Source organism: Mobula birostris, chromosome 9 (genome assembly GCF_030028105.1).
Source record: "Mobula birostris isolate sMobBir1 chromosome 9, sMobBir1.hap1, whole genome shotgun sequence".
Lineage (NCBI taxonomy): Eukaryota > Metazoa > Chordata > Chondrichthyes > Myliobatiformes > Myliobatidae > Mobula > Mobula birostris.
The window spans coordinates 151,829,486-151,843,731 of NC_092378.1; the positions used below are offsets into that span (position 1 = coordinate 151,829,486).

Genomic DNA, 14,246 nt, shown 5'->3' on the forward strand with positions numbered 1-14,246 from the left:
GGCTGATAAAAATTGGAGGGGTACGTGGGAGGGAAGTTAGATTGATCTTGGAGTACGTTCAAAGGTCGGTACCATATCATGAGCTGAAAGGCCTGTATTGTGGGAGAAGTAATCTGGTTAAGTATTGGTACTAAAAGAACAAAAGCATTCACAAAATGCTGACCGCAGAGTCAACATCATTTACATGGACGTTTGAACTGATATAAATAAAGTTGATACAATAATGCTGTGCGTTTTGAATTAACTAGGATCTGAGTGGCCATTTACCTAACCTAAGGACGTTTGAGGTAAAGGTTCAAATCCGCTGCTCTCTGTAAAAAGTTTGTGCATCCTCCCCGTGACCGTGAGGGTTTCCTCCAAAGACATAAGGATTAGTAACACACATCAAAGTTGCGGGTGAACGCAACTTTTAGTAAGGATTAGTAAGTTGTGAGCATTCTATGCTGGATACCGTGATGGACACAGTGGCGTGGTTCCCTGAGCAGACCGTCCAGTTCATCTGGCAAAATGCCTCATCGCCAGATCTCACCAACAGGCACAAAGACCTCGCTTGGCTGGCGGTGAGAGGGGCCCTCCCAGTCATCCCTCCTGTACGCCTGGAACGGTTCCTCCACTGCCCACGGGAGGACTGTAATGGGGTGGAGTCGGTGGCTCACCTCTTTGCACATTGTGGGTTCGCAAAGAAGGTGTGGAAGAGAATGGAAGGGACAGTACTAAGATTCATGCCCAGCAGCTGCGTTACCGAGGACTCCGTGATCTACGGGCTGTTCCCGGGGACGCACACGGAGACCAACATCCGGTGCTGCTGGCAGATCATCAATTCGGTGAAAGACGCTCTTTGGTCGGCCCGAAACTTGATGGTCTGCCAGCTGACGGAGATGTCCGTGACTGAATGCTGCCGACTGGCACACTCTCGTCTGCAGGAGTACGTTCTGAGGGATGCACTCAAACTTGGTGCAGCCACCGCGAAGGCCCGGTGGGGAAGGACCACAGTTTAACGTTCATCACCCGTAGGAGGGGGAGGGATTGGGTGGGGAGGAGACCTACCCTCATCAGCGGTGTGGACAGATAATCAACATGGTGCCCAAGGAGTGGGTGGAATTGTTAATTTGGGAAAGTATTAGAGCCATTGCCTGCCTTTATTGTTGAAAATTTTGATTGTTATTAAGTCTTAACACTTGACCAAGGGTTGAGAGTAAACGCATGATTTACTGTAAACATCTTTCATTTGTAAATGAACAGAGTCAACGCAAAATTTTATTGTTAATAACTGTATTGAATAAGGACTCACAGTCAACGAATGGTTTTCTTTTCCTGTATGTAATTATTTTTATTTTGTAATATTTCTGAATAAAGTATTTTTGGGAAAAAAAAAGTGAGCATTCTATGCTGGTGTCAGAGGCTGGCAACTCTTGTGGGCTGACCCCAGCACAGTCTTCAGACTGAGTTGGTCATTGACACATTTCACTGTACACTCTGTGGCCGTTTTGTTACGTATCTCTTGTACCTAAAAAAGTGGCCACTGAGTGTATGTTTGAAGTCTTCTGCTGCTGTTGCCCATCTACTTCAAGATTGAATGTGTTACACTTTCAAAGATACTCTTCTGCATACCGCTGTTGCAATGCATGGTTATCTGAGTTTCTGTCGCCTTCCTGTCAGCTTGAACCAGTCTGGTCATTCCCTTCTGACCTCTCTCATTAACAAGGCATTTTGCCCACACAACTGCCACTCACTGGCTGTTTTTTTTTGTTTCCCGCACCGTTCTCCATAAACTCTAGAGACTGTTCTGTGTGAAAATCCCAAGAGATCAGCAGTTTCTGAGATACTCAAACCACCCCATCTAGCACCAACAACCATTCCACAATCAAAGTCACTTAGATCAGATTTCTTCCCCATTCTGAGGTTTGGTCTGAACAACACTTGACCATGCCTGAATGCTTTTATGCATTGAGTTGCTGCCACATGATTGGCTGATTAAATATTTGCATTAACAAGCAGATGTAGCTAATAAAGTGGCCACTGAGTGTATGTGTTGAGTTACATGTGACAAATAAAGCTAATATCTCTAAACCACCATGACCGAGTAATAAACGAGTATGCATCTCACATGAGTATGTGTAGATTGTTTCCAATTAAAATAAAACATGCATTAAGTATTTAATTATTCATTGGTGGATGAACCAATGAGACAATGTGGTTTCCTTATGAAGATATTAAGTTTAAAAGCACTGTGCATTCAAGATGGTAGAGTGATAGGAAACTTACTGTTGTGTACTCAAAGTAATAGAGACAATTATCTGTCAGAATGAACCATCGCCGCTTCCACGTTTTAACTCTTCCTCCTAAAGTGGGCAAGTTTGAAAAGGAGAAATAGCATGAAACTTGCTCATCCTTTTATACACTTTATGTATATATTAAGGATGACTAATACAATCCACCCACACATTATTTAAAAGCCCCAAGAATTCCTGTCCTAACGTTCCATCTGTTTAAATGATCCTTTGTGGTATCGGCCTATTTATCTCCCCTCATTTCCCACACAAAGTACAGACAGGAATGAGCTGGGTTTTTTTCTGGAATGAGGTTTAATTTCTTTCTCATGTCGGTCACTCGGCTCTACGAAGGATGGTTACAACAGTAAAGGTGAGAGAGTGGAATGAGCTGCCAGTGGAAGTGGTGGATGTGCATTTGATTTCAACGTTTAAGATAAATTTGAAAGGAAAGGGTATGGAGGGCTATGATACGGGTGCAGGTTGAAGAGACGAGGCAAAGTAATAGTCTGACACGGACTAACCCTGTGCTGTAATGTTCTATGACTCTATGACAGCTGAAACTAATTTAAATCTCAAGGTACTTTAAAGGCCAAGTCATCGGGTATATTTAAAGCAGGTTGAGTGGTTCTTGATTAGTACGAGTGTCGAAGGCAGGAGAATGGAGTTGACAGGGATAATAAATCTGCCATCAAAGGCAGAGTAGATGGGCCGAATGGCCTAATTCTGCTTGGGTCTTATGGTCTTGTTCTCATCTCCCCAATCTTTACCTCAGAGCCGAGTCAGAGATAAATGATTCCTAAACTGGATAAGTAAACAGAGCAATTGTTTACAAATCTGGCGATGTGGAATACTACAGCACGAGGAATGGCACTTGTGCTGGCTGAGCCTCTGAGGAGCCCACAGCCCTGCAGAAATTCAGTTTTGATTTTTCAGGAATGAATGGCAGAGTGATGCAGCTGCTGTCTTTGTGGAGTTTGCATCTTCTCTCCCTGTGACCCTGGGTGCTCCAGTTCCCTCCCACATCCCAATGACCTACAGGGTCAGTGGATGAATTGGCTGCTGTAAATTGCACCCCCACCACCCCCGTGTGTAGGTGGGGAGTAGCAGCTGAGGGAGTTGGTTGGTGGGAATGGGGGGGGGGGGGAGTGATAAAATAAGATTAATATAGAATTGTTGTAAATGGGAGGTTGCTGGTCAGTACAGACTCGGTGGGTTGAGAGGCCTGCTTCTGTACTGTATCTCTTTACAACTCTAACTGTTCCACCACCCTTACATGCAGTACACTTACTTTTAATGTAAAAGCATTCACCCATGTACAGTACCTAGAACACCACATCACAGTACAGGCCCTTCGAACCACGATGTTGTGCTGACCTTTCAGTCTAACATCAATCTAACCCTTCCCTCCTACATAACCCTCCATTCTTCTATCATCCATGTGAAACTAAGAGCTTCTTAAATGTCCCTAATGTATCTGCCTCGACCACACCCCTGGCAGGGTTTTCCACACGTTCACCACCCTCTGTGTAAAAAACCTACCTCTGACATCCTTTCCTACAATCACCTTAAAATTATTCTCTCTGCTGTCAGACATTTCTGCCAAAAAATTGTACTTCTACTCGATCTATACCTCTTATTGTCTTGTACACCTCTATCAAGTCACCTATCATCCTCCTTTGCTCCAAAGAGAAAAGCTCTAGCTTACTTAACCTCTCCTGATGAGATGTGCTCTCAAATCCAGGCAGCACTGGCATAAATATGTGTTACAGCACAGAAACAGGCCTTTTGCCCATCAACCTGCAACCAGGCCATAACCCTCCATACCCCTCCCATACTTGTATCTATCCAAATTTCTCTTAAATGTTGAGATCAAACCCGTATCCGCCACTTCCACTGGCAGCTTGTTCCACACTCTCACCACCCTCTGAGTGAAGTAATTTCCCCTCATGTTCCCCTTAAACATTTCACCTCTCACCCTTAACCCATGTCCTCTAGTTCTAGCCTCACATAAGCTCAGTGGAAAAAGTTTGCTTGCATCTCTAAGCTTCCCCAGAAACTATCTTAATGTAGTGTAGTACGTAGTGCTCACAGATGTTGGCAGGTGTAACAGCTTTCAAAATGTACACACTTTGAGCACCTCTCCCTGCTCCAAGGAGTACCATCACAGCTTCTCCTGGTATAGCACAGACCTCAAGTATGCTGCCCAGTGTTGTTAACCTTCTCTCCAAGGTTTAGAAAGTGTGGTGTTACTCCAGCAGTTCAAACAGCCCTTTAAGAGTTTAACGTGTCCTTTTCCCACTTTCTTACTTATCAAGCCGAGGAGTTTGTGTAACTGCCCACAGGCTATTCACATGATTTTTAAGGTCTCAACAAGACTACAACCTAATAAGCAGAAATCCAACTGTTGAAAGTAAAATACAGGAAAGCTGTTTGCAACCAGACCTGATGAATGGCAATTTCCTTAATGCCAACCTGTTAACCTATTCCAAAATCAATTCCAATATCAAAATCAAGCCCCTCCCATTTACATAACCATCCATTTTTCTATCATCACTGTGCCATGAGTCTCTTACACATCCCTAATGCATCTATCTCTACCATCAGTCCACGTAGTGCCTTCCACACACCCACCACTCTCTGCGTAAAAACCTTACCTCTGACATGAAATAAGAGGCCTACAGAGACTGTATGTTTCCTATAATGGGGGAGCCTTGGACCAGAGGCACAGCCTCAGAACTGAAGAAAGTCCCTTTAGAACTGAGATGAGGAGGAATTTCTTTAGCCAGAGGGTGGATTCATTGCCACAGTCAGCTGTGGAGCCCACAAGTCACTGGGTATACTTGGAGAGGAAGTTGATAAGTTCTTGATTAGTAAATGTGTCGAAGGTTACGGGAAGAAGGCTAAGAAGTTGAGAGGGATAATAAATCAGTCATGGTGGAATGGTGGAGCAGACTTGATGGGCCAAATGGCCTAATTCTGCTTCTATGTCTTCTGTGTCTCTGTGACGTCAGAACTGATACACAATTTTCTAATCCTCCCATTCCCAGAGTAACATGCAAATTAAATTTTTCTAGTGAATCTATTTGATATACTTAACTTTATGTTAGAAAAAGTCAGATAAGGAGACTGTTCTATAAAGCTATTGACTCTTCTCTACCAGCAAGATCTGTCAGAAAGCAATTTTTGATTGTGGTTAATTAGGCAAGTCCTGAATTAGGTTTAGTGGATCAGAAAAGAGCTGGTTAAAACATACGGCTCATCGTACAAGCAGCTTTAATTCCGAACATTACCGGCTGCAGCTACAAGTTAACTATGCTTTTCAACACCAGAGCTGAAAGAATTGACAAGGAACAAATTGTTGGGTGAAGTGCCAGCTGCAAGTTATTGAGGGATTGCACTTCTTTTGTTTAAAACAGAATTTCTCACCTCCCGATGTAATGTTTCCCCCATCATTCTCACTGGGGCCAAGTGGAGATAATAATGTGCCCTTTATTGTCTGGTTAGCACACTTCACCACCGTACTGACATAGTATTAGTGGGAGCTAGTATTACAGACCATTAAGTCCACAAGACATAGGAGCAGAATTAAGCCATTCAGTCCATCAAGTCTGTTTTGCCACTCCATCATGGCTGATCCCAGATCCCACTCAACCCCATACACCTACTTTCTCACCATATTCCTTGATGCCCTGACCAATCAGGAAACTATTAACTTCCGCCTTAAATATACACACAGACTTGGCCTCCACCAAATTACGTGACAAAGCGTTCCACAGATTCACCACTTTCTGGCTAAAAAAATTCCTCCTTACCTCTGTTCTAAAAGGTCGCTCCTCAGTTTTGAGGCTGTGCCCTTTAGTTCTGGGTACTCCTCTGGAAACATCCTCTCTACATCCACCCTATCTTGTCCTTTCAGTATTCTGTAGGTTTCAATGAGATTCTCCAGTATTCTTCTGAATTCCAGTGAGTACAGGCCCAAAGCTGCCAAACGCTCCTCATATGTTAATCCCTTCATTCCCAGAATCACCCTCTGACAAACAATATGAACCTCTTCTGGACTCTCTCCAATGACAATGCATCCTTTCGAGATATGGGGCTCAAAACTGTTGACAATACTCGAAGTGCAGCCTGACTAGTGTCTTATAAAGGCTCAGCATTATCTCCTTGTTTTTATATTCTATTCCCCTTGAAATAAATGCCAACATTGCATTTGCCTTCTTTACCACAGACTCAACCTGTAAACTAACCTACTGGGAGTCTGACATGAGGACTCCTAAGCCTCTCTGCACCCCGATGTATGAACCTTCTCCCCATTTAGATAATTGCACTATTGTTCCTTTTACCAAAATGCATTATCGTGCATTTCCCAACACTGTATTCCATCTGCCACTTTTTTGCCCATTCTTCTAATCTAAGTCCTGCTGCAATCACATTGCTTCCTCAGCACTACCTACCCCTCCACCTATCTTCATATCATCTGCAAACTTTGCCACAAAGCCGTCAATTCCATTATGCAAACCACTGACAAACAATGTGAAAAGCAGCAGTCCCAATACTGACCCCTGAGCAACACCACTAGGCACTGGTAGCCAACCAGAAAAGGCTCCTTTTATTCCCACTCGCTACCTCCTGCCTGTCAGCCATTCCTCTATCCATGCCAGTATCTTTCCTGTAACACCATAGGATTTTATCTTGTTAAGCAGCCTCATGTGTGGCACCTTATCAAATGCCTTCTGAAAATCCAAGTAAATGATATACACTGCCTCTCCTTTGTCCAGCCTGCTTGTTACTTCCTCGAAGAACTCTAACAGGTAAGATTTCAGTACAGGAATAGAAAATTGCTGAGGCTTTCTCAGGCACTGGTCTGGCCGCACTTGGAATATTGTGAGCAGTTTTGGGCCACTTATCTGAAAAGGGATGTTCTGGCATTGGAGAGGGTCCAGAGGGGGTTCCCATAAAAATTATTCCATGAATGAAAGGGTTAACCTATGAAGAGTGTTTGATGGCTCTGGGGCTGTACTCACTGGAGCTTAGAAGAACGAGTGGGACTCTCATTTAAATCTATTGAACACTGAAAGGCCTACATAGAGTGGACATGGAGAGGATGTTTCTTATAGTGGCAGAGTCTCGGACCAGGGGCATGTCCTCAGAACAGAGTGATAACCCTGTAGAACAGAGGTGAGGAGGATTTTCTTTAGTTAAAGGGTGGTGAATCTGTGGAATTCTTTGCCACAGGTGTCTGTGGAGGCCAAGTCACTGGTTTATATTTAAAGTGATAGATTCTCGATTAGTAAGGGTGTCAAAGGTAACGAAGAAGGCAGGAGAAAGGGGTTGGGAGGGATAATAAATCAGTCATGATAGAATGGCAGAGCCGTCTCGATAGACCAAATGATCTAATTCTGCTCCTATGTCTTATGGTCTAATTGTAAAGCAGGCAAGCATTTTATTAATTTTTTTCTGATGATTGCCAAGAGGAGATGTTTTGAAGATTGTGTACCTCAGTAATGTCAAGCTTTGTGAATTTATATTTTAATTTAATTTAGAGATACAGCACGGTAACAGGCCGTGCCACCCAATTACACCCATGTGACCAATTAACCTACTCGCCCGCATGTTTTTGGACTGTGGGAGGAACAGAGCACCCGGAGGAGACCCATGCACTCACAGGGAGAATGAACAAACTCCTCGAGTTGAATCCTGGTTGCTGGTGCTGTAAAGCCGTGCGCTAACCACTACACTACTGTACCACCCACAATTCCAGGAAGTATTGCAGAGCTAACAAGGAATTTATAATCGCAGGAGGCACCTCACAACAACATTTTCTTGCTTTTCAGAACAAAGAAAGAGGGGGGCAAAGTAAAGCAGTGCGACAGACATGAGGATGCGGAAGATCTCCGAGTACGTACCTCCTAACGCAGAGGAAGCAGAGACAGCCAGTCAGAGAACAGAAAGGTGACAGGTCATAGGTCATAAGGAAAACAAGAAGGCACATTTAAGCCAATTTTATAAAATAAAAGCCACAGCAAACAAACAAACACACAAACCAATAGGAAAATCACAAGTAATGCAAGAAAAATAAAGGCGTGCATAAATTATAATTCTTTGAGGGTGCCTCACTGTTGGAACCACACAGCATTCAGTATCGTAACAGAAATCGAGGGGTTAATACACAGTTCTGAACTGATCCCACAACCTATAGACTAACTTTCAAGGACTCCACAACTCACGAGTCTACAACTCATGTTCTCAGTATTATTTGTTTTATATTTGCACATTGGTCGTTTGTCAGTCTTTGTTTATGTGTAGCTTTTCAAATATTTTATTGTATTTCTTTATTTTCCTGTAATTGTCTGTAATAAAACAAATCTCAGGGTAGAGTATTGTAATGTATATGCACTTTGATAATAAATTTACCTTGACTTTGTTTTGTGAATGAGATTCAAGCCTCAATATTTAATAAGAATAAATCATCATGACTGAAATATGGCATTCTTACAGTGGACAGACTGAGCACAATTTCTTCCAACCCAAGTCCTGACCCACCTGGAACAAATTGGAGGTTATAGGGTCACAGAGCCCATCAGCCCATCTCATCCATGCTGTGTTTCCCAGTGAATTCGTCCCATCTGCCCTCATTTGACCCATAGCCCCTAAGTCTCCTCTATCCTCTACTGATCTAGATGGCCTTTAAATGTTGCTGATACACTCTACCGCGAGCACTATTTGTTTATTTATTTTATTTAGAGGTACAGGGCAGAACAGGCCCTTCCAGCCCAATGAGCCACACCAACCAGCATTCCACCTATTTAACCCTAGTTTAATCTGAGAAGAATTTACAATGACTAATTAACCTATTAACTAGTACATCTTTGGACTGTGGGAGGAAACAGGAGCACCCAGAGGAAACACATGCACTCACAGGAAGGACATACAAACTTCTTAGCTGGTGTTCAAACTCCAACACCCCAAGCTGTAACAGTGTCACGCTAACCACCATGTTACGGTGGCGCCTCATCCAAATACACACAATCCTTTGTGTGAAGAAGCTGCCCCCGATGTCCTTTTTAAAACTTTCACTACTGATTTAAAACCTATTGCCTCTTTTTTTAAAGCACTCATGTCTCTGGGGAAAAGACTACAGTACTGTGCAAAAGTCTTAGGCATATATATACAGCTAGGGTGCCTAAGACTTTTACACAGTACTGGATTTGTCAATGTGGAGTGGAGAGTGAGTTTGTACATCAGGCAGGAGCAGAGGATGTTGGAAATGGTGAGGGTGGATCACCGCGGGAGGGTGTGGGATAACTGGCAGAGGAACACTGCCCTGTGACCGCAGGAATGTCTCTCTGGTGCTTCTCGCTCCCTTCCTGTTTTCCCAACAATGATTCCCCTTTCCGTGCCTCCTTCCCACGCTCAGTCTACAATAGAGACCCATAACAGAAACAGGTTTATCATCACTCACATGTCATGAAATTTGTTTTTGTGGCAGCAGTACAGTGCAATACATAAGTTACTACAGAACTATACAAAACTTTTAGGCACCCTAGCAATATATATTTGCCTAAGACTTTTGCACTGTACTGTCTCTGCTTTCACCTTGCCTTTGCCCCTCATGATCTTATATACTTCTATCAGGTCACTTCTCAACCTCCAACATGTCTATGAAATCCCTTTTCAGGCTTCCAAGTCCAGGCAACATCCTGGTAAATATTTCCTGTGGAAGACATAAAATGCTAGGGGAACTCAGAAGGTCAGGCAGCATCTATGCAGAGGAATAAACAGTCGACTTTTTGGGCCGAAACCCTTCATCAGTCTTTCCAGCACGCTGAGAAGTGGATCATAGTTGCTTGTTTCTGGACCTATCAGGTTTGATTTCACTGAAGGTGCTTTTCACCTCTAATTAGATCGATTCCAAATAAAAAAGTCTTGGAAAAATATTATATATTGCTGCCTGAAACACCATTTTTTGAACATTGCAATCTGCTTTAAGGCCATTAAATTTATATCTGAATTTTAACAGTCTCAAAAGGCAAGTTGTGAAGCAAAGGTTATTCATGGCAAAGCTGGTATTCATTACTTATCCCCTTTAGCCAGAGAAAAGGAGGCAACAAGCCAGTTCTTAGAATACTGCACACCACCTGAAAGTCTCCCACACTGCAGTAATTCCAAACCAGCAGCAGTACGGATATTAAATATGACCTAACTTCACAGAACAGTACAGTGTAAGAACAGGACCTTCAGCCCACCATGTTGTGCCAAACTAATCAAAGCGGTTAGCGCAACGCATCACAGCGCCAGTGACCTGGGTTCAATTCTCACCACTGACTGTAAGGCACTTGTATGTTCTCCCTGTGATGGTGTGGGTTTCCTCCAGGTGCTCAGGTTTTCTCCCACATATGGGTTAGTAGGGTAATTGGTCATATGGGTGGGATTGGGCAGCATGGGCTCGTTAGGCCAGATTGGCCTGTTACTGTGCTGGATCTCTAAATAAACGCCAAACTAAACTATTCCCTTCTGCCCAGACAATGTCCACATCCCTCCATTCTCCGCACATAGAATGAAGCATTGGGAGACGGTTGGGCCTAGGGCACAGTCTTGAAGAATTCCTGCAGCAAGCTACGACCCCAACCGTTTTCCCCTTGGTGACTTGAAGTGCCCGTTACTATGCTGTAACTCTAAATTTAAAAAAAAATTAAACTGACAAACAACAGTACTGTAAATTAAATGCCAGGGCTTGCTTGACAGTTTCACTCTTCTACTATAATATATGATAACAGTGAACTGTCAGGCCAGCAGAAAAACATCATTGGCTACAGTCTAACATCACTGCAGGACTTGGAACAGGGGAAAAAGACAGGCAGACTCTACTCCCACCCAGTAAACTGTGTTTTCCAAAAGCACTATAGGGCTTTTAAAACAAAAACTACGCACCATCCTGAAAGTTTCTTCCCCCAGGCCGTTAATCTGATCAACCATTATAGATAGAGGGGGTAGAGGGGGAAGGGGGGGGGGTCTATCTGTTACCTCAGTCACTGCATTGTAAACACTTCAAACCATTTTTTATAATGCTCTTTACACTGTAAATACATGGATTTATGCGCATTTTATTCTATATCCGTACTTTAACCTTTAACTTTATTTTTACATAATTCTTTATTCTTTATTGAATGTTGTTTTTTGCTGCATGCCCCGCATTGACTAACACACCACACCAAATTTCTAATACATATAAATGTATATGGCGGATAAAGTTGACCCTTGATCTTTTGTGTAAAGGCAATGCCAGCATGGAGGAAATGGGCCGAAGGGCCTTATTTCTGGGCTAGAGGGCTCTATGACTCTATAACCATAACTCAGCAGCACAACTAAAGCATGAAGATGGGAGCCCATAAGATGAACCCAAACACCACCACACACCAGTTCACAACACCAACTGACAGTACTATGGCATTGGGAACAACCCCTGCATAAAGCAGAAATATTCCTGAGGTGTACCTAAATGAGAGGGATGTATGCATTTTTGAGATCCCAGGGGCATCCCAGAAGTCTCGCAGCCACTGAATATCTTTCTGAAGTTTAGACATTGTTTTTAATCAGGATTAAGTATTGCAGGGAAAAGGCTGCAGAATGGGCTTGGAAAAAATAATCAGCCATGACTGAATGTTGGAGTAGACTCAATGGGCCAAATGGCCTAAATGTGTTCCTGTGGGAAACATAGCAGGTGGTGCACAGCAAGATCCCAAAGCAATGCCCAGGAGTCTTTAACGTGGTCATGTTCCCTGAGAGTTAAAAGCTGGCCAGGACGGAGGACAAGCTCTTAAGAGCAGAAAGAGCAAGCAGGCTCAATTCAATGTATTTGTGTGAAGGATGAGTGCAGCAATACAGCATGTCTACATCAGCCTACATTATGTACACAAGCCTCAGTGCCAAGAGTGGCTGACAGAAGATCTGAAAGACGCTTATAAGATTATGAAAGGCAAAGATTGAGAAGACAGACAGTATCTTTTTCCTGGGGTTGAAATGTCTAATTCCAGAGGGAATGTATATAGGGTGAGAGGGGACAATTTCAAAGGATATATGAAGGGCATGTTTTTTTTTAAATGCAGAGAATGGTGAGTGCCTAGAATTCACTGCTTGAGGTGGTGGTAGAGCCAGGTACATTAGGGCCTTATAAGAAACGTTTGGATACACACACAAACCTGAGGGAAATAGAAGGATATGGTCATTGTGTTGGCAGAAGAGATTAGTTGACCATTTGATTATTAATTTAAATGGTTTGGCATAACATTGTGCTGTACTGTTCTATGTTCTAATAGTGTTACCCACTACACTCCCCAGTCTGTTACAGTGGCATCATAAGTCCATTTCAGGCAACACCCATTAAATCTCCTTTTACTGCAGAACCTGTATAAGTCAAACTCACCTAGTTTTAGTAGCCAGCCTTCTCGGTCAGGGTTAAAAAATGTGTGGGTCAAATCATTTCCGTCGTCTTCTGGGATTTTGAAAGGCTCATTCTTAATACTATCATACAAGTTCTGCAGAAAGATAGAGAAAAGGGATTAGCACAAAACTAATAATATAAAAACACCACTTAACTGCTTTTAATTACAGTAATGGACACTCTTAAAGGACAGTACAAATCTTTCATTTGGAATTTGAATTAAACTTTTTTTCTTACATCCATCACATAAGGAGTAAAAATGTTTATGTTACATCTCCGTCTGAATGTGCAATGTACAAATTACAGTAATTTCTAATAAATAAGTTCTGTTGTAAGATATACAACAGAACAGTCAATATAGCTTAGAAATACAATTGTTTCAGTGTGAGGGCCTGGTGGAAGACATTGTCCCAAAGCCTGTTGGTCCTGGCTTTAATGCTGCGGTACAGTTTCCTGGATGGTAACAGCTGGGATTGGGGTGACTTGGGTCCCCAATAATCCTTTGGGCCCTTTTTTTTTTTTAAACACACCTGTCTTTGTAAATGTCCTGAATATTGGGAAGTTCACATCCACAGATGTGCTGGGCAGTCCACACCACTCTCTGCAGAATCCGGTGACTGAGGGAAGTACAGTTCCCATACCAGGAAGTGATACAGCCAGTCAGGATCCTCTGAATTGTGTCCCTGTAGAAAGTCCTTAGAATTTGGAGACATGTTGAAATGCATCAACCATCTGGGGTGAAAGAGGCGCTGTTGTGCTTTTTTCACCACACAGCCACGTGAGGTCTTTGGTGATGTGGATGCCGAGGAACTTAAAGCTGTTCACCCTCTCAACCCCAGATCCATTGATGTCAATAGGGGCTAGCCCGTCTCCATTCCACAACCAGCTCCTTTGTTTTTGCGACATTGAAAGAGAGGTTGTTTTCTTGACACCACTGTGTCAGGTGTGTAAGGACGGTGTGTAGAGCTGTGGCTATTGCGTCATCTGTCGACGGCTTGTGTCGGTAGGCAATTTGTGGGGGGGTTCCAGTGTGGGTGGTAGCATGCTGCAGATGTGGTCTATGACCAGCCTCTCAAAGTATTTGCATATTATAAAGGGTACAGAGGAGATTTACCAGGATGCTGCCTGGACTAAAGAGCATGTTTTATGAGAATTAGAGTGAGATAAGTAGGGCGTTTCACTTTGGAGTGAAGGAGGATGAGAGGTGATTTGACAGTGGTGTATAAGATGATAAAGAGGCATAGACAGAGGGGACACCCAAAAACTTTTTCCACTGGGTGGAAATGGATAATAAGAGGGGACATAATTTTAGGCTGACTGGAGAAAAGTATACGGGGTTGTCAGATGTAAGTTTCTTTACACAGAGAGTGGTGGGCACGCAGAACTTGCTGCTGGGGTAGTGGTAGAGGCAGATACTTTAGGGACATTTAAAAGGCTCTTGAGATAGGCACATGGATGATAGAAAAATGGGCGGGTTATGTGGAAGGGAAGTATTAGATTGATCTTGGAGTAGGTTATAAGGTCAGCATAGC

General features: G+C 43.1%; 1 protein-coding gene across 4 annotated transcripts in view; it reads right to left on the reverse strand.

The window, feature by feature from the left end:
• Nucleotides 1-14,246, reverse strand: part of cyth3a (cytohesin 3a) — a 119,103-nt gene that overhangs the window by 4,552 nt on the left and 100,305 nt on the right. For all 4 annotated transcript variants that reach the window (XM_072269153.1, XM_072269154.1, XM_072269151.1 and 1 more), the window contains 2 exons: nucleotides 12,697-12,808; nucleotides 2,266-2,342 (listed from right to left, as the gene is read on the reverse strand). In XM_072269153.1, the coding sequence (XP_072125254.1) occupies nucleotides 2,266-2,342; nucleotides 12,697-12,808 (189 nt within the window). The remainder of the gene's footprint in view (nucleotides 1-2,265; nucleotides 2,343-12,696; nucleotides 12,809-14,246) is intronic.